This window comes from Capricornis sumatraensis, chromosome 13 (genome assembly GCF_032405125.1).
Source record: "Capricornis sumatraensis isolate serow.1 chromosome 13, serow.2, whole genome shotgun sequence".
NCBI lineage: Eukaryota > Metazoa > Chordata > Mammalia > Artiodactyla > Bovidae > Capricornis > Capricornis sumatraensis.
In genome coordinates, this window is record NC_091081.1 from 28,816,534 (window position 1) to 28,837,954 (window position 21,421).

The 21,421-nt window shown below is 39.1% G+C and overlaps 2 protein-coding genes across 2 annotated transcripts in view; one reads left to right on the forward strand and one right to left on the reverse strand.

Annotated features, from left to right (window-relative positions):
* CEP57L1 (centrosomal protein 57 like 1) overlaps positions 1-2,096 on the reverse strand; it is an 82,381-nt gene extending 80,285 nt beyond the window's left edge. Inside the window, exon 1 of the mRNA XM_068984862.1 lies at positions 2,055-2,096. The gene's annotated coding sequence lies outside the window, so the exon portion shown is untranslated. The remainder of the gene's footprint in view (positions 1-2,054) is intronic.
* Positions 2,097-3,543: 1,447 nt separating this feature from the next.
* The window catches only part of SESN1 (sestrin 1), a 112,946-nt gene continuing 95,068 nt past the window's right edge, over positions 3,544-21,421 (forward strand). Inside the window, exon 1 of the mRNA XM_068984860.1 lies at positions 3,544-3,825. Coding sequence (XP_068840961.1) covers positions 3,544-3,825 — 282 coding nt within the window. The remainder of the gene's footprint in view (positions 3,826-21,421) is intronic.

The window sequence follows — 21,421 nt, forward strand, 5'->3', positions numbered from 1 at the left end:
GCAGCTACATTATAGCTGTGTCCACTGGGTCAACCATGAGAGAATCCAGTGTGTCTGCTGTTATGGTTGCTACGCCAGTCAGGAGAGAATAAACATGTCTGTAGTTTCTATGGGTCCTTGAACTTTCTTCCAGCTTTCCTGCTCGCGCCTTGCCTACCCTGGGCTCAATGAACAGTGCAGTGAGGAACAGTGAGGCAGAAGCACATTAAGAAACCAAGAATAAAGATTAGATTTCAAATTTTCATCACAAGTGGTTGGAGTTACCCTAAAGTGAAATATGGAACACTGGAGAACAATCAGAGGTGATAACCATGCATTTGGTTTTAGGCCTGCTGAATTTGAAGTGCTTGTGAGCTATCCAAGACCTATCTTGGAAATGCATATAACAAAGCTCAAAGGTAAAGCTGGATGGAGCTATACATTTAAGAGTCATAAGTGGTGGTGAAACCACAGCTACGAATGAGATCATATTCAATTACACAGTAAAAAGGAGACTTGGACTTAAGAAACTACCCTACCCTTTGTGGGCTGGACAAAGGAGGAAGAATCCCTCAAAAAGAAAAGAAAAAAACAGCTTTTTTGGATTTTGAACCATACTCGTAAGTTCTCTTTTTAAAAAAAATTTGATTTAAACCAGTAATCTCAGAATGTTGAAGGCTTTCCAAATTAAACCAACTCATCAGAACTCTTTTCAAAGATAGGTCACTTTCAGAAACCATCTGGATTCACAGTACCATTCTACTTGCTGCTTGAAAATACATCAATATATAAAAAGCTATCTCTTCCAAAATATATATGACCTTGGCTTACTGCAGTTTCCTGAAATTACCTTCTCCGTCTTTTGCTCAGGGCTTCACCATATGCTGTTCTTCTGGCCCTCTTTCCCCGAGATGAAGATTTCCCTAACTTTCCAAAACTTGGCTAAGTGATCTTTTTTCTGTCCATCCCAATAATATGTCATAGTGCTGTATGTTTAATGTGTGTACTGTGTGTTTAACCATTAGATGTCTTTTCCACTGTTGTATATTTAGTACCTAACAAGGCTAAATTTTTAGAGACACATCTATTCTGCAACTTTAAACAGTTAAAATCTAATTTGGTTATCAGTCCATTGCCTGGCGTGCAGCTGTCCATGGGGCTGCAGAGTCAAAAAGATGGAGCGACTGAACAACCACTGCTGCTGCTGCAGTAAGTTGCTTCAGTCGTGTCCGACTCGGTGCGACCCCATAGACGGCAGCCCATCAGGGTCCCCCGTCCCTGGGATTCTCCAGGCAAGAATACTGGAGTGGGTTGCCATTTCCTTCTCCAATGCATGAAAGTGAAAAGTCAAAGTAAAGTCGCTCAGTCGGGCCCGACTCTTAGAGACCCCATAGACTGCAGCCTACCAGGCTTCTCCGTCCATGGGATTTTTCAGGCAAGAATACTAGAGTAGGTTGAACCACTGACAACCGTTCAAACGTTGACTTTCCTCTAGAGGAATGACTCAAATGGTAATTTGTAAACAAACAACTGAATCTTTAAAACGTACTCAATTTTGGAGATTCTTTTCATACGGTATCCTTAAGGCCTGCAAAAATTCATATTTAGGAATACCAGGGATTCTTTCCCCTTGAGTCTCATACAAAATGGATTTGACAGCTTTCTTTGAATGCCTGGCTTGGGATGTCATTCCAGCAAGTAAAGCACAGAACACCCCTGTACAATGGCAAACAAAGACCGCAACTGCACAGGGATACCCAATCCATCACGCGCGAGCCCGCTTGGCAGGACGGAAGCAGAGGCAGCAGAGTAGAGCACCGGTTTCCACAGCATCCCCCTTGTCTGGCCTTACTCCTCACCCTCCGACCTTCAGGATAGCGACCATTCCCAAATTCTCGCCTCGACGCGGGAGAACTGGACACCCAGACTAGCCCTTCCCAACTTAGGTTACTCATAGAAGTCCCCGGACTAAGGCTTACAGTCCTAGATGGCTCGGTTTCTAAAATCCCAGAGGAAATGGAGGAAGGGAAAAAATCCTGTCAAGGAAAAGTGGCAGCCAAGCCCACAGTGCTCACCAAGCCGACGCTCTCAGTCAATCCTTGTCAGCGCTAACCGTTGGCTCGCAGGCCACAAAAGGCAATGTCGCAGTGGCTCTTGGGGGCTGTAGTTTTTGTCGCAAACGAAATGCGCAGACAGCACCCAAACTACCTTTCCCAGAAGTCAATGCGAGCACGCCCTGCTTCCTTAAATCTGGGGTTTGGCGTAATAGACAGCGTTCTTATTTTTAGACTGACCTTAAACTTAGATTCAGGCACTTTCAGGTGTACGTCTGTGCACACTTTCTTTTCCCTGTTTGTGTTGTCTGTGATAGGGTATTTCAACCTCCCCTTACTTTCTTTTTTCTCCCTTTTTCGGTCCAAGGAAGCCAAACGCCAGGGGATAGAAACGCTCCCCGGCGCAGATTAAGTGCCTCTTAAAGCGCATGCGCCTTGCTTGCTGTCACGCTTGCGTAGCAACCGGCAGCGGTTGGCGGCCGCGCGCGGACTTGGGGTCTGGAGGTAGCCAGTGGGTGGGCGGGGCTTTTTCCAATGGCTTTGCTCCGCGGGTCCCGTCTACTAGGGCGGGGAAGAGAGCGCAGGGGCAGGGGCGGCTCCTGGTTTGTGCCGGGCGGAGAAAGGGGAGGGGCTGGTGGGTGAGGACCCCATCTTCCCTCCCCGCTCCCGCCCTCTGGGCAGAGCCCCACAGATGAGCCTGGGCGAAGGGGCGGGCTCTGTGCCGCGGGCCCCGCCGCTCCGCCAGCTTCGCGGCCCAGCCCTGCGCTCGGGGATTGCGGGGCTGCCCTGTCCCCGTCTGGCTTGGAGGGCGGTGGGCGAGGACGCAAGGATTGGAACAGAAGCGGCGCCTGCCCAGGGCACCCGGAACCGTTAGGACAGGAGACGCTTTTCCTCCAACGCTACCGAGACAGCAGGCTGCACAAGACTGCCGCCCCCCGGGAGCGTCAGGGTCTCTGGCCGTGGCGGCCAGCGAGCCAGGGTTCGGCAAGCCTTCCCAGCCAGCGCCCGGCCGAGAGGGAGGAGCTGCAGAAGGCGGGGACTGGTGCCGGAGGAGGGGCGGGGTGGGAACGCTCCCGAGAACACCGTGGCTGCACTGACAAAAAACACCGAATGGCTGGAGAGCGTTCAACTGTTACCAGCCTATTTGGGCAGAGCACGGGTTTGACAGCTCCCCAACGTGAGGATATCCGCTGACCCCGCGGGTCGCAGGAGAATACTTTCCCGACACTGGCTGTGCAGAAAGCCAGCGCTTGTAAGGTTTCAACTTGCCAACTTTTTTTTTCCAGTCTCTGGCCAGAAGACTGCCCCTCCGGGTAAAAGGAGAGGGCGAGCTCTGTCTTGTAGCTCGAAGAGACGCTTCTGGTTCCAAATGTCACCCAGACGTGTTTTTTCATGACGATTCTAGTTCTCTGATTCCATTCTTATATTTCTCGTTTTAAAAATATAAAGTGCTTTGGGGGGCATGCTGAAAGTTAACTGAAGACGGCAAAGAAAAAACTCCACGGTTGTCATGGCTGAAGGAGAGAATGAAGTGAGATGGGATGGACTGTGCAGTAGAGATTCAACTACTAGAGAGACAGCTCTGGAAAACATTAGGCAAATCATTGTGAGAAAAACCGAGTGTCTTCGTTTGGTGAAAGAGACACCTTATCGGAGTCCAGCAGACGGCCTTTCAAATGCGGTTTCTTTGGATGGATTGAATACGCTTCTTGCTCATCTGCTTATGCTTTCTAAGAGGTGTCCCTTTAAAGATGTGAGAGAGAAAAGTGAGTTTATCCTGAAGAGCGTCCAGGTAAGAAAGGGAATTTTAAGTACAACTGTTTATCTAGTACAGTGACGTTTACTTGCAGATATTCACTTTGTAATTGCTTCAAGTAAGTTGTTATAATTTGAATTACCTTAAATTTAGAGCGTTCTGTAAAACGTTTAATTTGGGGTTAAAATTGGACAAGGTGAACTAAAGTAATTTTCAAGTACAACTAAGTGAGTATTGTCTTTCTGGAGAGTTTTAGCAGAAATGCATTCTTCCTGGGAACGATACTTGAAAATTACAGTTAATTACAAGTAAATACTTGCATTTCTTTACATTCATTTTTACATGTTGTTGGAAACTGTAGCCAGTATGCTTTTCATATTGTTACAAACGATGTTCTATGTGGAAAGTTTCACGTTTAAAAGCTTCTAAAATGATAAAGAATATTAAATGTTTCCTAGTCAGATTGTTCGAGATAACTGGTGAAACAATTTTCTCTTGTTCTTAAAAACAAAACAAAAAACCCCAGAATCTGTTTCCTAAATGCAACCTTTCTTTTCTGAAAGAAAGAATTATATAAATAATAAAAGCCCATGTTGTAAAGGAGCTGACATCTGCAGATTGAAAAATTGGATCCAGGTTGAATGACTGATAGACTCTTATGGTCAATTACTTAACTAGCTTTCTCTGTGTTTGCCTAAGTTTGATTCTTTTCTTTCTCACATACATTTCTATTTAAGTTGTAAAAAATTAAGAATGTTATAGTTTTCCTTCTGCTTGTACATATTCAGTTTATCTTTTTTTATTTGAAGTTTTTTTTAAGAATAAGGTTTTTTAGAAATTAAGAATGGTCAAAATGCTCTTTATGTTTCTCTGTCTAAATTACTCAATTCACATGTGTTCAAAGTCATGGCACCAGAATTTTTTTAAATGTATGATTTACTTGGGTGTGTATATATATGTATATATATATATAAGCTAAGATGAACAGTTTTTCTGTTCTGGTTTGAATTCAGTTTAAAGCAACAAAAAAATAATAATGTGCATAAAACACAGACTCTTTAAAATCTTGGCTATTTCTTTTCACAAACACTGGAAACAGTTGTTACAATTTACATTTATCCAGAGTTACTAGAGAGGAATTATTATCCCAGCACTTGAAGTTTACCCTTTTGAGCATCAAAAGTTATTTCTCTATCTTAGTGACTACAGCAGCCATTCCTTTTTTCATAATGGGGTCATCATTTTGCATATCAAGTATGTACTGTTGTACAGTTGAGGGTGGAATGTATGTATAGGACTCTATGATCCACTTTGAATTTGTATGTTCAATTTTTATAGTTTTTCTGTTCCTTCCCTTGCTGTCAGTATTCTTCATTTCAGCCTCTTCTTGAATGCTTTATTTTGCTACTTTAAAAGTGCTAGAATGGGAAACCAGATAGCCAATTTTGTTAAGAGTTAGATTGAAAACTGAAGTAATTAGGCTCTGGAGATTACAAGTTCAAAGGACTGACATAATGGTAAGTAAATGGGTACTGGCATCAAACCTGGGCTCAGATTCTCCTCCTTTATTAATATACTGTATAACCTTGAATGAGTTATTTAACCTCTCTTAGCTTGGATTTCCACATCTATAAAATGGGTATAATAATACAGAGGTGTGTTATTATAGTAAATTAATATTATAAAGGAGCTATAAAATGCCCTATATGTAATGGATGCTTCTGTCTTCTTCCTTATTTTTTAAAAAACATTTATGTATTTGTCTGCATGGGCACTCAGGACCTTCAATCTTCCTTGCAGCATGTGAGATCTAATTCCCTGAACTGGGACCTAAACCCAGGCCCCCTGCATTAAGAATGAAGAGTTTCAGCCACTGGACCATCAGGGAAGTCCTTCCTCTCCCCTTTCATAAATGAAATACATGGACTATGTGATATGTATTTTAAGACTCATTCATTCTGCAAAAGGAATCAAGAATCTCTACTATGAAGTTTTCCTGTCAATTTATACCTTCATTTTCATCTCTGCATCTATTGTACATCATTCCAGCCACAATTCTAACAGGCACTTTACTTATATTGGGTTATAATCACATATTTATGTGTCTGTCTCCCCTAGGAGGGCTATAAGTTCTCACGAGTATTGACTGTGACTTGCAAGCTACTAAATAAATATTGTGTCTTAGTCTGAATAGGTGAAGTTACTATTAATAGATATGGGATTTTCCATCCCTACTTCATTCATTCCTGCCTTCATTCAACAAATGTTAATTGAACCCCTGCTAAATGCCTTTCTAAGAACTGAGAATCAGTGGTAACAATTTTGACATTCTACTGAAGGGAAACTGACCATAAAGAAGTAAACAAATAAACAATGTAATTTTAGATAATACAGGAAGACTTTATGAAGAGATGGCATTTAAGCAGAAATGAGTAAGTATTATCCAGGCAAAAATGAGATTGTGAGGGGAACATTCCAGATGTAGGGAATAGTATATGTGAAGGCCTCATGGTAAAAGAGATCAGGTGAATTTAGGAGTGGAAAGTAATGCAGTTTGAGGAGAGTGTGAAAGTTTAAATAGATGCTTAGGAGTCAGAGCTGACTCCAATACTATAATAACTCTACAACCTTTGGTAAGTTACATAATCTCTCCTTGACTCAGTTTTCTTATCTGCAGAATGAAGATGAGAATAGTTCCTACCTAACAATGAGAATAAAATGAAATAATGCTTACAAAGCATAGCACAGTGCCTAGCAAATAAACACCATAAATCTAGGAATTCTTACTGTTTTTAGGCAGGAGCCAGAGAACAGAGTACCATGTTAAGAGTTATAGACTTCATCCTAGGAACAATGAGAAGCCACTGAAGGGCGCTGAGCAAGATGGTGACATGATACATGGTGTATTAGAAGCATCACTTTGGAAGAAATTTGGAGAATAGATTTCAGGGGTCGAGACTGAGTGTGCAACAGTAAGGAGGTTGTTCACTGCTGCTGCTGCCACTAAGTCGCTTCAGTCGTGTCCGACTCTGTGTGACCCCATAGACAGCAGCCCACCAGGCTCCGCCATCCCTGGGATTCTCCAGACAAGAACACTGGGGTGGGTTGCCATTAGTCCAAAGCAAAAATGGTGGAGTAGGATGTAGTAGACAAAGTGGGAAAAGGTGACTAGGTTTAGGAGGTAGTTAGGAGTTAGAAACCACTGAATATAGTATTTAATTGGATATAGGAGATGAAGTAAAATGAAGCATGGCTCTAAAGTTTCTAGCTTAAACTCCTTGGTGAATAGTTAAGTCATTTCAGGAGACAAGAGTGGTAGAAAGTTAATTTAGGGGAGTGCTGAGTTCTGTTTTACACAGGTTGAGATTAAGTTGCCTTTGATAAATCTGATTAGAAATAGCTCTTAAAGGGATTTCTGCCCCTGACACCACTGTTCTACTTCTGACATTGATATCTCTCACTTTGCCAGACTTAACCTGTCCTCCACCTTTCTATCCATCCTCCACCTTTCTATCCATCCTCCTCTTAATTGCAGAGCTCTTTATCTAAAACAGAAATCTGACCATGTTTCTCTCCTCCTGAAAATCCCTTAGGTTGGAATCTAAGCTCCTTAATGCCTAGCATCATGTGGTCTGTACTTGATGCTGCAGCTTCACTTCTCACACTAGCTTCACAAGGGAAACCAAGTAATGTAGTGCTCCTTAATACCTTCTGTTGTTCATTAGTAAGCAGCAGAAGCTGAACTGTATTTGCAGTTTTTGCAGCTATTCCTGATGGCGCCCTTAATTGCTATAGGTCATGTTGTCAGGGAGAGATGGTAGGATGGATTCAACTCAAAATGATTAAATGTGTAAAAATGGGCACTTTGAGGGGTAGCATTCTCTGTTTGTCTTCCTGTTCTCAATTTATTGATTTCAAGTCAACATACTTAAATCTGTTCAACACATTTTTGAGAGCTCTTCTTTGCGAAGCAGTGTACTTAGGAGTGAAAGATCAATTAGATTTATTCCCTACTTTTGAAGAAGTTCTTCTGTTCTCATAGAAGGAGTTGTGCTATTTGTTTAAACCTAAAATACGTTTTGGATATGCTTGATTCCCTAAGCAAAGATACAGACTGGCCCATTATGCTAATATAGTCTACCTGTGAGCTATGGTCTTTATGATGCAGGAAATTAAGGGAGAAAATGTGTGTGTATATATTCATCAAAATGTCATGAGGTGTATCTGGAATAGCCAAGTACTTTTCCAAGAATAGTCATTTGATCCTTTTCATTTCTGTACCATGACAAAAGAAAATTTAAACTTTCTTATATGTCTGCCAGCAATGAACATTGTCTGAAAGTAACTTGGCTTAAGATAGAGAATTTAGACCATGCAACAGAGTATTTATCTTTGTTATGTGGAATGGAGGAGACTTTCATTTAGTGAAGTGATTGTTAGCAGCATCTCCCCACCTGCCAAGGGAAAAATGAAACTTTAACTGTTGGGTATGGTGCACATTTATAGTTGTTAAAGTTGCAGTTGAAGTATCCAGTTGGTATCCATTGGGTAATATATAGTTTGTGGGTTTAACAACAGAGGTTAATAAATCTCTTGTTCACATAGTGAGTCTGGAGGTTGGGCTGTTTCAGCTTGAATGATTCATTAGCTGAACTACATTACCCTTTTGCCTTTTATCATTTTGTTCACCTTTGCTCAGTGTAGCAAGGGCTGTCTTAGCTGATGGTTGCAAGGTTGCTACAGCAATTCCAGGCACCATGTGCAGTCATTGAACATTTTCAGCTTAGGAGGAAAAGAGTTTTTTCCTGTCTATCTATCAGGGAAGAAAAACTTTCCCCAGAAACCCTCCAGCAGTGTCATATGCCCTTTACCAAGCCAGTAATTGGCAATGAAACTGGGCACTTATATTTTTGGTTTGGATTAATCCACATCCAGCCTCTAATAGCTGGGAGAGCCCCCATCATGTGAACAAAGATTCCTGTTCTTGAAAAAGAGGGATGGAAGATAGGTTTAGTTAGAGGCTGTCAATAAAACTTATATTTAACTAGGTAATATATTGCATTGGTCAAGTTATAATTTAGATTCTGTAAGATTGGGAACATAACTAATTTATAATGATACTATGAAATATAACAGATTGGGAACATTCTAGAAACAGATTTGGCCTTTTAAGATGATTTTGTTTTTATTTCTATTTTACTGCTGTGACTAGTCAAAGTCACACATTTAAGGTAGTCCATCTGAAACATTCACTGCTGACTGTTATGTATCACAGCAGATATGAAAGTGCTCTTTCAGGATCTACACTGAGTTTCTCTCTTCCATATACACTGGTTTTTGGCCTTCCTTCCTTTATTGATACACTGAGAACTCAATCCCTTTCCCTCAGAAAGCCTACTGGCTTGCTTCTCTCCTCTATGCTTCCTCTTATTCCTATCTCTGACCACTTTCTTTGCTTTTGAGTGCAGAAGAGAATACTATCTACCCTCAGGTTGTCTGGACTTCTTTGAATGAAAACTGTAAAGAAATTAAAGCAAACCTTTGACTTTTTCCCCTAAATGGTCTGAAAGCAAAGTGAAGGGCCTGTGTTCTTTTTAGCTACTGGCTTACAAGAATGAATAGTATCTACGCTCTCTACCCTCAGTGTCCTCTTGAAATTACATAAATCATCCTGTCCTCTTTCTTTGACTTTTAAGAAAGACTGAAACTAACAAGGATTCTTTTTTTTTTAAGTTTTCAGATTTCAAACATTTTATTCCTGTTTTAATGTCCCAAATGGTCTCTAGCATAGAAACAAAAAGGTAGAATGATTAGTTTTTAGAATAGTTTTTTAACATAGTTATTGTTTTGTTTATAAATGGGATGTAGTGTTTGGTAGGAAAATGGGATGTTAAATGTTTGCCTATTAGATTTCAACTTAAGGTCTTGGATAGTCTGTATTAGGAGGACTCCCTGAAAAAATAGTTTAGCTTAATTAGAATTATTTTATCTTTAACACTTTGTGCCCTTAAAGTGCTGTACAGATCATTCATGGAGTAAAAGACAGCAAATAGATGTGCTGGTCTTTGTTTTAGAGTTATATTAATTTTTTTTTGGTAAGCCATTAGAAATTTGCAGGATATCTTTTAACTATTTGAGTAGATAATAACTCAGACAGCCAATTTAAAGATTTGTTGAAACTTTGATGTGACAGAAGTAGCTGCAGACTCTTGGGTCTAATGAAGAGTTAGTAATCAGAGCCCTATTGGGTGTTATGTCTTCAGTTCAGGTCAGTCACTCAGTCGTGTCCAACTCTTTGTGACCCCATGAACCGCAGCATGCCAGGCCTCCCTGTCCATCACCAACTCCCAGAGTCTATCCAAACCCGTGTCCATTGAGTTGGTGATGCCATCCAACCATCTCATCCTCTGTTGTCCCCTTCTCCTCCTGCCCTCAATCTTTCTCAGCATCAGGGTCTTTTCCAGTGTGTCAACTCTTCGCGCATCAGGTGACCAAAGTATTGAAGTTTTAGCTTCAACATCAGTCTTTCCAATGAACACCCAGGGCTGATCTCCTTTAGGATGGACTGGTTGGATCTCCTTGCAGTCCAAAGGACCCTCAAGAGTCTTCTCCAACACCACAGTTCAAAAGCATCAATTCTTCGGCACTCAGCTTTCTTTATAGTCCAACTCTCACATCCATATATGACCACTGGAAAAACCATAGCCTTGACTAGATGTACCTTTAATCATAAATGATTTCATATCTAAAAACAGTGTTTATAAGTAGCAAATTAGCAGGTACTGGAAGAACCAGAGACATGGGAAATTTTAGAATTTGTGGAAGGACAGGGGAGATACTGGTGAAGGGAAGGCAGTGCCTAAAATTCATTAAGAGATGAAAGTTACGCTGGACGTACGTCAGTTCATATGTCCAGCTTGTACTAGCAAGCCTCACCAAAAGTTATAATCTTCTTTGTCACAGTTTCTCAAATCAGTCTATATTTTTCACACCATGGTAAAATATTTGCTTTTTAATTGAAGTCAATGGAAAAAAGGATTTACTTTAACCCAGCTTTTCTAGATCATATTTATTACATTAAGAGAGAAAGATCTAATTGACCTTGATGATATGACCTAGTACTTCAGTGACACTGGCACAGTATACTCTGGGGCACCTGAGGATTCTTTAGAATATTTAATGATGGTATTACTGCCTACAGTGGGAAAACTGGATATTTAAGTCATACTCCCCTGGAGAAGGAAATGGCAACCCACTCCAGTATTCTTGACTGGAGAATCCCATGGACGAAGAAGCCTGGTGAGCTACAGTCCACGGAGTCGCAAAGAGTCAGACACGACTGAGCAACTTCACTTCACTTCACTTCATGGCAACATTGGGGCTTCCCTGGTGGCTCACAGGTAAAGAATCTGCCGCAATGCAGAACCTGAGTTCGATCCTTGGGTCAGGAAGATCCCCTGGAGGAGGGCGTGGCTACCCATTCCAGTATACTTGCCTGGAGAATTCCATGGATGGAAGAGCGTGACAGGCTACAGTCCATGGGGTTGTAAAGAATTGGACACGACTTCGTGACTAACACACAAACATGGAAACATTACTTTATGCTTTGCTTTTTTTCCCGTTGGTTACTATACCAAGTTAAACTAATGTCATTAAAGATATATTTACCATGACATTTGTGTATAGAATAAAAAGTGGTTTAAAAGATTCCATGTTTTTTTTTTAATGGTTTTTCACTGGAGATACTTAGGGAGTTTTTGTAGGATGACTGTTAGGACCATTTATTGGATTTTCACAGTACGCATTTTTATTGCTGAAAGCTTCTGCACTACTAATGGACTGTCACCATTTGTGACATGAAAAATTTATATGAAAAAAACTTGTGAAATTTGGCTGTGAAAGAATTGTCTTCTGATATTCTAATCTCTTATATAATTACTTAAAAGAATCGAATTCGATTGCAATGAAATATGGAATTACTTTAGGAAAAAATGAGACACTTTTAGTGTTTTGCTTTAAATTTTACTTTTTTAATTTTAAAAGGGAAAGGTCTTCATAGGTTTATAAATTATTACTTATAAAATTACCTTTAAACTACTTCCTAAACTTTTAAACCATACTAAAGGAAAATAAAGTTTATGAAGTGAGTTTTGTTAGTCTTATTACCCAAATAAACTTTCATATATACATATTCATTAAATGAATAGTATTAGTGTTTTAACTTAAATATATGTATGTTTTCTTTAAAAAGTTACCTAGGATAATTTGTCAGTTCTGTGTGTAATGTTTCAGTAAAGTCTAATTAGAATCTTAGTTTACTCTTTCTCTAATTAGAATTTTAGTTTACGGGTAAAAATGAGCATTTACTCTTTTGACACTTCAGTGTTTGACAGGCATTGCACAATCATCTTTAAACTTTACATGATTTCATTTTCTAGCAAGTTGGCAGGTGTTAGCTGTCTATAATTATAACTGAGTAATTTTTCAAATGCTATTCATAGCCTAAACACAGTAAGAAATTCTTCCGATCATGTGATAAAGACCAAGCCTTGCAAAATAGTGGTAGGGTGATGTGTTCAGTGGTCAAAGGACATATTTAAGAGAAGCCTTTCAAAAGTGATTTAAATGATAGGGAGATGGGTTTTCTCAAAAAATAAGATCTCTCAAAGTCATTAATAGTGATCACACCTCACCAAATTAAGGTGTATCTCTTTTCATCTAACAAGTAATGCATAATTTGACAGACTTAAAGCCTAAAATCTATATTCAGTTTTGTTGATGACAGAGATTCTGAGTATAAGAAATAATTGAAATTTTATTGAGGCAGTATAGATTTTACCATTGAACCTAGGGACTGATTTCTTCTCATTTTATGCACAAGGTATTTACTCTGTACCTGCTATATGCCAAGCACTGTGCTTATCTGTCTTTTGACATATCAGAAGAAAGGCTGTAAGCTTCTCTTAATTTTAATAATGATTCAACTTTAAAAACAAGAGAAGCTATTGCTTTCTTTTCCCTGATTTTTTTTCTTTTCTTATCTTCTATTTTAAATATACAAGAGTTTCACTTTGACCAGAGATACTACTTCAGAATGTTTAAAGATCGGGGATTTGCTTTACTAGCTATACGCTCATGAATAAATTAACCTCTGTAGTCTGTTTCTTCATCTGTAAACTGACATAATTTTAATATATGCCTCATGATGTGATTATAAAAATTAATGATCATATTGGTAAAGCATTTTGTTAACTTTAATATACTGTACCAACTTAATTACAAATAAATTTTGAGACTATTCATCTGCAATATGTGGGTAATAACAATACCACTCTCATAGGGTAGTTTCAAGAATTAAGTAAGCAATGAAGTATGTAGAAGTGGGCCTGGTTCATAGTAAGTCCTCAGTAGATATTGGTGATGATGAATACTGGTGGTAATGAAGGAGAAGATGATGAACTTGATCTAGGTCTTTTAATTAACATGAGTCAAACTCCAAACTGGCATTACTTTAGGATTATTATGTAATCGACTGTCATGTATCCCACCTTTTGTGTTCACATGTATTTACACCTCTAATTGCCTTTTGTATGGTAAATTTTAATATATTAGCTGATTAATGCTGATCTCCACTTTACCCAAGAGTGCTTCTAATCAACCACTTGCACAGGGTAAGTGGTAGACTTACCCAGAAGTTTGCCTTATGAGTGAGGCAGATCTGTGGCATCCATCCCCTCCTTGGAGTTCTTTACCTTTCTAGTTTGTCAGCATGGCACTAGTGAGGAGGGGTTGCAGGCAGTTACACGTGTCATCTGGGTGCTTCATTGCCAAGGCCTATGCTTTAATTATCTGTACAACAATAGAAGAGAATGGTCAAAACCATGAGCTTTGGAGTCAGTCAGACCTGGCTGTAAATCCTACTCTGCCGAACTTTATGACCTTGGGCAAGTTATATAACCTCCTTAAGCCTCAGTTCCCTCACAGAGTTGTTAGGATTAAATGAGGTAACATGTGCAATGTTTACTGTAACTCAGTAAGCACTCAGTGAATATTAACTATTAGTCTTCTGACCTGCCCTCACAGTGTGACTGGGGGAGAGGAGATGGGAAGTTGAGCCCTCTGGTACCATCTGCCCTTTAGGGGACCAAGTCTCTGGGACACTGGAAAAGTTTTAACCTGCTTTCAGGGCCCTTGGCTCTATAGAATAGCACCTTAGAAGAAATAACACCTCTAGAAACCAAGGTAAGGGTTTTGTGAATATTGTTTTAGCACTCTTGGAAACTGGATTTCTCCCCTGAGGTCATGCTTATTTATTATTCCACTTAGGAACATTTGACTTTCCAGTGTATCTTCAAGGATATAAAATTATAGAAAAGCAAATGATGGCTTGTATGCCAGTGCTGTCAGTAAGCAACTGAATCCTCTGTGCCTCATCCATTCACATCTGATACTTCAGGCAAATCTGCTGCAGAGACTGCTTGCCTTGAAGGTCTACTGAGGAGATTAAAGCTGCACTAACAGTGTTCCTGCTCTGCATTCCTCAATGGGAGCTTGAGATATTAACCAAAAAGTCCCCCAAATAGTCCTTTCACTCTTGCCGGATAACTGGCCTGGCCTAGACAGCTTGATATGATTTTAGAAACAGAGTAACTAAGCAAAGATTACATTGCCCTAAAGATACCCCAGAAGTAACAAGGCTTGAATAGATTTTGTACCATGTTTGATTTGAATTTGCTTCATTGGGTGTGGCAGGTGTCTTTCAGGTTCCTGAGCTCCCATACCTGCTCCTCTCCCCTCCCCCCACTCTGCCACACATCAACACAAAGTTATCTTTTCTTCAGCAATCTCAATCTTTCTAGTTTTGTAGAATGTATATTTTTGAAGGTAATAAGGATAGGCATCTGTATGTGAAACCTAGTTCTTAACTCTCTTCATATATTCTTAACCCTTTTCATTTAATCTTTACCACACTGTAAGAGTAGGTATTATTATCCCCATTTTACGCATCAGGAAAAAAAAAAAATCAAGGCTCAGATAGGTTAAATAACTTGCCCAAGGTATCATAGCTTAGTAAGAAGAGGAGCCAGGTTTCAAACCCAGGCAATGAGACTCCAGAGTTTAGGCTTTTCACTGTTATACTGCATTATCTGAATAAAACTTTAATATCGGCTTCCTAATAATGAAAATATATAATATTTTCTTTTCCAAATTAATTTTCCTTCAGGATGAAATGTGAAACCACATTTCTCAGGTATTATTAAATTGCATATCAAATTCTCATTTAAGCCCTGACCCATCTTGAGATTGTATTTGAATCCTGATGAATCTTTGTGTTTCACTGTGGCACATAATTTTCATTATGTCATCATTATAAATTTCAGCTGATTTCAAGAAGGTGCTAGACTGTGATCTTGGAAATATGATATATAAAAGGCTTATCTTTACATTAAGAGATTACCAAATAAGATGATTTCTTTAGTGAACTGCCTAAAAGAAAATTTGGTCTATTTCCGTGGGTAATAGACTCAAGATTAGCTTTGAATGTTAAGAGAGCATTCTCCTAGCTAGTTCATTGTTGCCATGACAGTGCTGGCAGTGCAACTGTTGTAGTAACTCCTTGCAACGATCTTATTTTAGACCCTAATGTTTGCAGTGCTGAACATCCCCTTCCCCGCCCCACAAGTAACTAGTGGAAAAGTACTGGTTTTTTAACTGGCTTATGGCTTTGTAGCTGAAAGACTGCACTATTGTGGGCTTAAAAAAAAAAAAAAAACAGTGTAGGAGTGTTGAGTGTTTTTCCTGTGGATTATAAATGTTTGAAATTTCCCAAAATATGGTATTGCATTACATGTCATACAGCAAGTTGTTTACAGCTAAAAAGAAAAGGGGCCTCTATTGTCTTTTTAAGAAATCAAGCCCAGATTATACCATTACTTTGAGCTCATGTATTAATAGAAATCATTTTTCCATTTGTATGTTTTATGTGCATATTTTAAAGTCTTTAGATTGTTTTATTTAGTTATTTTGGAAAATTATCACTAGAATCATAAAGGATTATGTTTAAATAGTGTAAAAGGTATTTTTTCTTGTCCTTTCTATAGTTCAACATTTATCTGATTGAATTGGAACATTTTAATCTTGATTTCTGAAATTATGAACTAGAGTTATGAAATGATTTTAAGAAATTACCCAACTTGAACTGTGTACTTTAACATAATTGTTTAGGCATTCTTAACTTTGTTGCCTGTAAGTTATAAATTAGATTTTTAAATATTTCATTGATATTTTCTAATTGTAAACCCCATTATAACTATACTGTTAAGCACAAAATATTTTCAAACTCATAACAGTAAGTGCCATTTTGTATACTTCTGCATACCCTTTATTAGGTCAGAGTTTTGGTATCTATGGCATGTGCACTAAAAATACAGTATACATGATGAAAATAATAATTATGGCAATAAATCTTATCAAAGAAGATGAAAAGTCTAAATATTATACTTCTTTCATTGGTGTGACAACTACTAACAAATGATTACATTTGCTTTTTTGTCCCCTAAACGCTGTATTAAAAGTTTACTTCATCTTCCATAGATGCTGAAAATCTAAACAAATCTTGTGTGATTGGGCCTGTACTGAGTATTGGAGTATGGGTGTCTGGCAAGCCCTTTTCTTTTTTCATTCTAACATACACATTTCTGAACAAAAACTTGACTCCAAGCTAAAGTTGTGTTTGGCTCTTCCATCAGGCAATCAGTATTTTAACCTTTATTTTATTATTAATATTAGTTCCTTTAGTGCATTTTATTATTATAAATAAATCCTCAGTGGTGATTGTTCTGATTAAGATTCTAATTCCAATTTATACCAGTCTTTGGCTCCTTCTTTGAACTTGGAAATGGTTGGGTAGTCAAATGTGAAGTCAAACCTGTACTACATATTTGTATTGAATGCTTTTTATTTTTGGAATGAAACTATAATTCTTTTTCCTTTCATAAAATAATTAATAGCAGGATTTTTTTTCCTGAACCTCAGTATGCCTCTAGATGACCTCCCTCTCCATTCAAAGCTGAAATGGAAATACTTTTTTAAAGTGGGAATTCATTTAAAATCTTTCTTTGTGCCTAGCACTGTTATGAGATATAAAGAGAAGTTGAAAACACCACTACTATCAAGAGTTTTGCAATGATTTGGAGAAAAGACATTAAGAACAAATCAAGACTTTCACTAAAAATGTTAAATTTTATGATAGTGTGTTGACAATAGTGTGACTCTTGGTGGGATTGTATGTGCATAGTAACAATTCCACATCTAAGAAATCATCTGAATTAAGATTTATGTATGATAATCTCTACAGTCTCATTTATGATATAAATGTGTTATATTTATGCATTATTGTATATAAATTGGTAACCTAAATATCCAATCACTAAGTTATTAAATTATGGTGCACTATATAAAGGACTTTAATAGTTACTGAAAGTTGTTTTAGAACGTATAAGAAAAGAAAATATATATACATATACTTAAGTGGAAAAGCAACTTGTAAAATAACAGGCTACATATATATATATATATATATATATATATTTATAGAGCAGGGAAAATGTCAGGAAACCTGCTTGTACTAAAACAATATTGAAAGCCTGGTTCTCTTTTAGAGGTGGGATTGTTGGAGATTTTAATTTTTCCTTTTATAATAATCATTAATAAATACTTAATTTTATTGAGTGCTTACTATATGCCAGCCTTTGTTATAAGCTTTTGGCATACAACATTTGCAAGATTTCAAGTGGGTTACAGGTTTTTAGGAAGCTATCTTCCCAAAACAAAACAAATATACAAATATGGATACCCCGCTTGCTGTGAGATTAGATTAAGTTTCTGATTTATTTAGCTAAGGAAACAGGAACATCTCAAAAGCTAGGCTCTCTCATTGAGAAGAAGCACTTAGAGCCAGCTTGGGGGGTGCTTTCCCTGGCCCCTGGTGCTCCTAGGGTGGTGCAGCTGCTGATGACACTGCCTGTGTCAAACCAGGTCCACGAAACTCACTTTTTACTCTATTACTGCCTTTTTGTGTTTGAAGTTTACATTCACACTCTGGAAGAATTTTTACAAACTATCCATGCACTTCCCTTGAAGGCCCGTTTCACTGCAATATCTAGTTTTGTAGATACAACCATTCTCTGATGTGAGTTTTACATTTTATAGATGAGGAAACAGATTAAGCAACCTAACTCAAGTAGTGAATACTGAGAGTCAGGAAGTGAAGTCTTACTCCTCATCCTCAAGCACTAATCTGTTTTCCTATAGCTTTTTGTTTTTGTTCTTGAGCACACATTACTTGCATATTGGAAAATGACTTTAAATCAATGTGAAAAAATTTTATGACATATAAAGTGTTAAAACAATTCAGTACAAGGAAAGATCAGAATGGGTTGGGTCATAAAGGCAGCTTAGTGGAGCAAATAAATTTTAATGTAATAATTAACTTTTCTTCTCAGCATATCTGTTTGTTTACACAAGTACACACTGCTTCTATCCCCAACATGCCCAAACCAAACCTCTCATGACTGGCTGTAACTAATGCTCTGTTGTTCTTTCCTACACACTAAGTTTTGGCCTCATTTTTGTTTCTTTTTTGTGGCTGCCCCCTCCTTTTTTCCTTTTGCTGTCTGTCAGTGCATGTAAGAATATAAAACTATGACTTTTGTCGAAGCTCCTTCTCACTATACTGTTGGGCATTATAAATAAAACCCCTTCAGCTTGGCAGTTTCCATGTGGTGATACTATCATAAAGACTGAGCTGGCTAAAAGGAGTTGTAAAAATTACATTAATTATGTTTAAAAACTCATTAAAGGAAATAGAACTAAGATCTTAAATATCATCTGATGATCTAACCTTACAGCATAAACTAGAGCTGATATTCAGTCAGTATGCGCTGGCACAGCAGTACTTGTCAAAACACTGAAGTATTTTCATACTAGTTGGTAAATAGTAAACAAATTCCAGAAAGCAATAAAGCTAATAATATATAGTCAGGATGAGTGTTTGTCTTAGAAAACCACACATGCCCCTTAGATTCATAGTCTGGGCACTAAAACATGGAGCTAGGAGTTTTGCTCAGGTGTTCTGTTGTTTATTTCAGATGTTGAAGGTGCAAAAGCCCTTGGGTAGGAAGGAGAGACCAGGCAGGTGAACTGAAGCGAACCTAATCTGTAAACCCACAAAAGAAGTGCCCAGTTGTGCCAAGGGGACAAGCCAGGTCCAGGCTTTTGTGTGACTAGCGAGGCTGCCGTAAGCCAGCGACAGACTCTCAGGGTATACTCTCTCAGGTGGGCCTGAGCAGTCTCTTTGTCTAACAGCTGAATTAGTTCTCTATTGCTTCATAACAAATTTGGTGGCTTTAAAACAATACACTTATTATCTCATGATTTCTTTGGGTCAGTAATCTGGCTGCAGTTTAGCAGGGACCTTTGCTTCAGGGTCTCCCATGAAAATGCAGCTAATATGTCAACCAGGGCTATGGTCTCATTTGGAGGCTCAAATGAGAAAGACTGTTTTCAAGTTCACATGCTATGGGAAGGATTCAGTTCCTTGAGATTGAGAACCTCAGTTCCTTGCTGGTAATTGACTGGCAGCTCTCTCTGTTCCTTGCCATGTGGGGGTCTCCACTTGCTTCTTCAGAGAGAGCACCTGAGAAGAGCCAGAGACAAGGTACCAGCGAATGAATGCCAGCGTGACAGAAGTCAGTCTTTTGTAACCAAATCTTGGGAGAGACATGCCATCACTTCTACCTTAATCTGTTCATTAGAAGCAAAACACAAGTTCAGCCCATACTCAAGGGGAGCATATTAGAGTGAATGCCAGGAGATAGGGCACAGATCCTTGGGAGTCATTTTAAAGTAACCTACCACAACAACTTATCTCCTAAACTAGGTGCTGGGGAGAAGTGACCTCCCTGCCTACTATGAAGAGAGTTATGATTTAGGTTATATGTCCAGGAACATAATTAATGCCTAGAAGAGAGTGTAGTCCAGCAAGTGATAGTGTGAGGCTGTGCCCCCCTCCTCAGCCTTGCAACCAGTCTCCAGATAAAGGAGCCTCACCCCAGGGCCCACCAAGGTTCAGTTGGAGAGGCCCGCCCACCTCTCTCTGGCAGCTTCTTGGTCTTTTTTCCTTCATCTTCCCCATGACTCTTCTAACCCTGTTATTCCTGTGTGATCCTAGGAAATTCCCTGATTCCCACTCTTTGTCCTAAATATAAAAACAGCATTTGTCCAAAAGGTAGAAAGTGGCAGGCAGCTTTCTTTTCATCTGTTAATGACTATCTAATAAGTTATGAATCAAATCTCAGCTGTCTCTATGATTTGAGGGGAAAGGGAATTAAAAATAAAGCCAAAAACACTAACGTTGTTGTCCACACTCAGTCATTCTGACTCTTAGCGACCCCATGGACTGCAGCATGCTAGGCTTCCCTGTCCTTCACTGTCTCCTAATTTGCTCAGACTCATGAACATTATTGTGTTGATGATACCATTAACCATCTCATTCTCTGTTGCCTCCTTCTCTTCTTGCCCTCAATCTTTCCCACCATCAAGATCTTTCCCAATGAGTCGGCTCTTTGCATCAGGTAGCCAAAGTATTGGAGCTTCAGCATCAGTCTTTCCAATGAATATTCAGGGTTGATTACCTTTAGGATTGATTGTTTTGATCTTGCAGTCCACGGGACCCTCAGGAGTTTTCTCCAACTCCACAGTTTGAAAGCATCACTTCTTCAGCACTCACCCAAAATGGCAACCCACTCCAGTATTCTTGCCTGGGTAATTCCATGGGCAGAGCCTGGTGGGCTGCAGTCCATGGGGTTGCAAAGAGCTGGACACGACTGAGTGACTAACACACCAGCCTTCTTTATGGTCCAGCTTTCACATCTGTACATGACTACTGGCAAAACCATAGATTTGAGTATGCTGCTGCTGCTGCTAAGTTGCTTCAGTCATGTCTGACTTTATGCGACCCCATAGACCGCAGCCCACCAGGCTCCCCCATCCCTGGGATTCTCCAGGCAAGAACACTGGAGTGGATTGCCAGTTCCTTCTCTAGTGCATGAGAGTGAAAAGTGAAAGTGAAGTTGCTCAGTCGTGTCTGTCTCTTAGCGACCCCATGGACTGCAGCCCACCAGGCTCCTGCATCCATGGGATTCTCCAGGCAAGAGTACTGGAGTGGGGTGCCATTGCCTTCTCCAGATTTGAGTATACAGGACCTTTGTCAGCAAAGTGATGGCTCTGCTTTTTAATATGCTGTCTAGGTTTGTCATAACTATTCTTCCAAGGAGCAAGCATCTTTTAATTTCATGGCTGCAGTTACCATCCACGGTGGTTTTGGAGCCCAAGAAAAAAAAATCTGTCCATTTTTTCCCCATCTGTTTGCCATGAAGTGATGGAACCAAATGCCATGATCTTAGTTTTTTGAATGTTGAGTTTTATGCTAGCTTTTTCACTCACCACCTTCACCTTTCACCCTCATCAAGAGGCTCTTTAGTTCCTCTTCGTTTTCTGCCATTAGAGTGATATCTGCATAGCTGGGGTCATTTATATTTCTCCTGGCAATCTTGATTCCAGCTTGGGATTT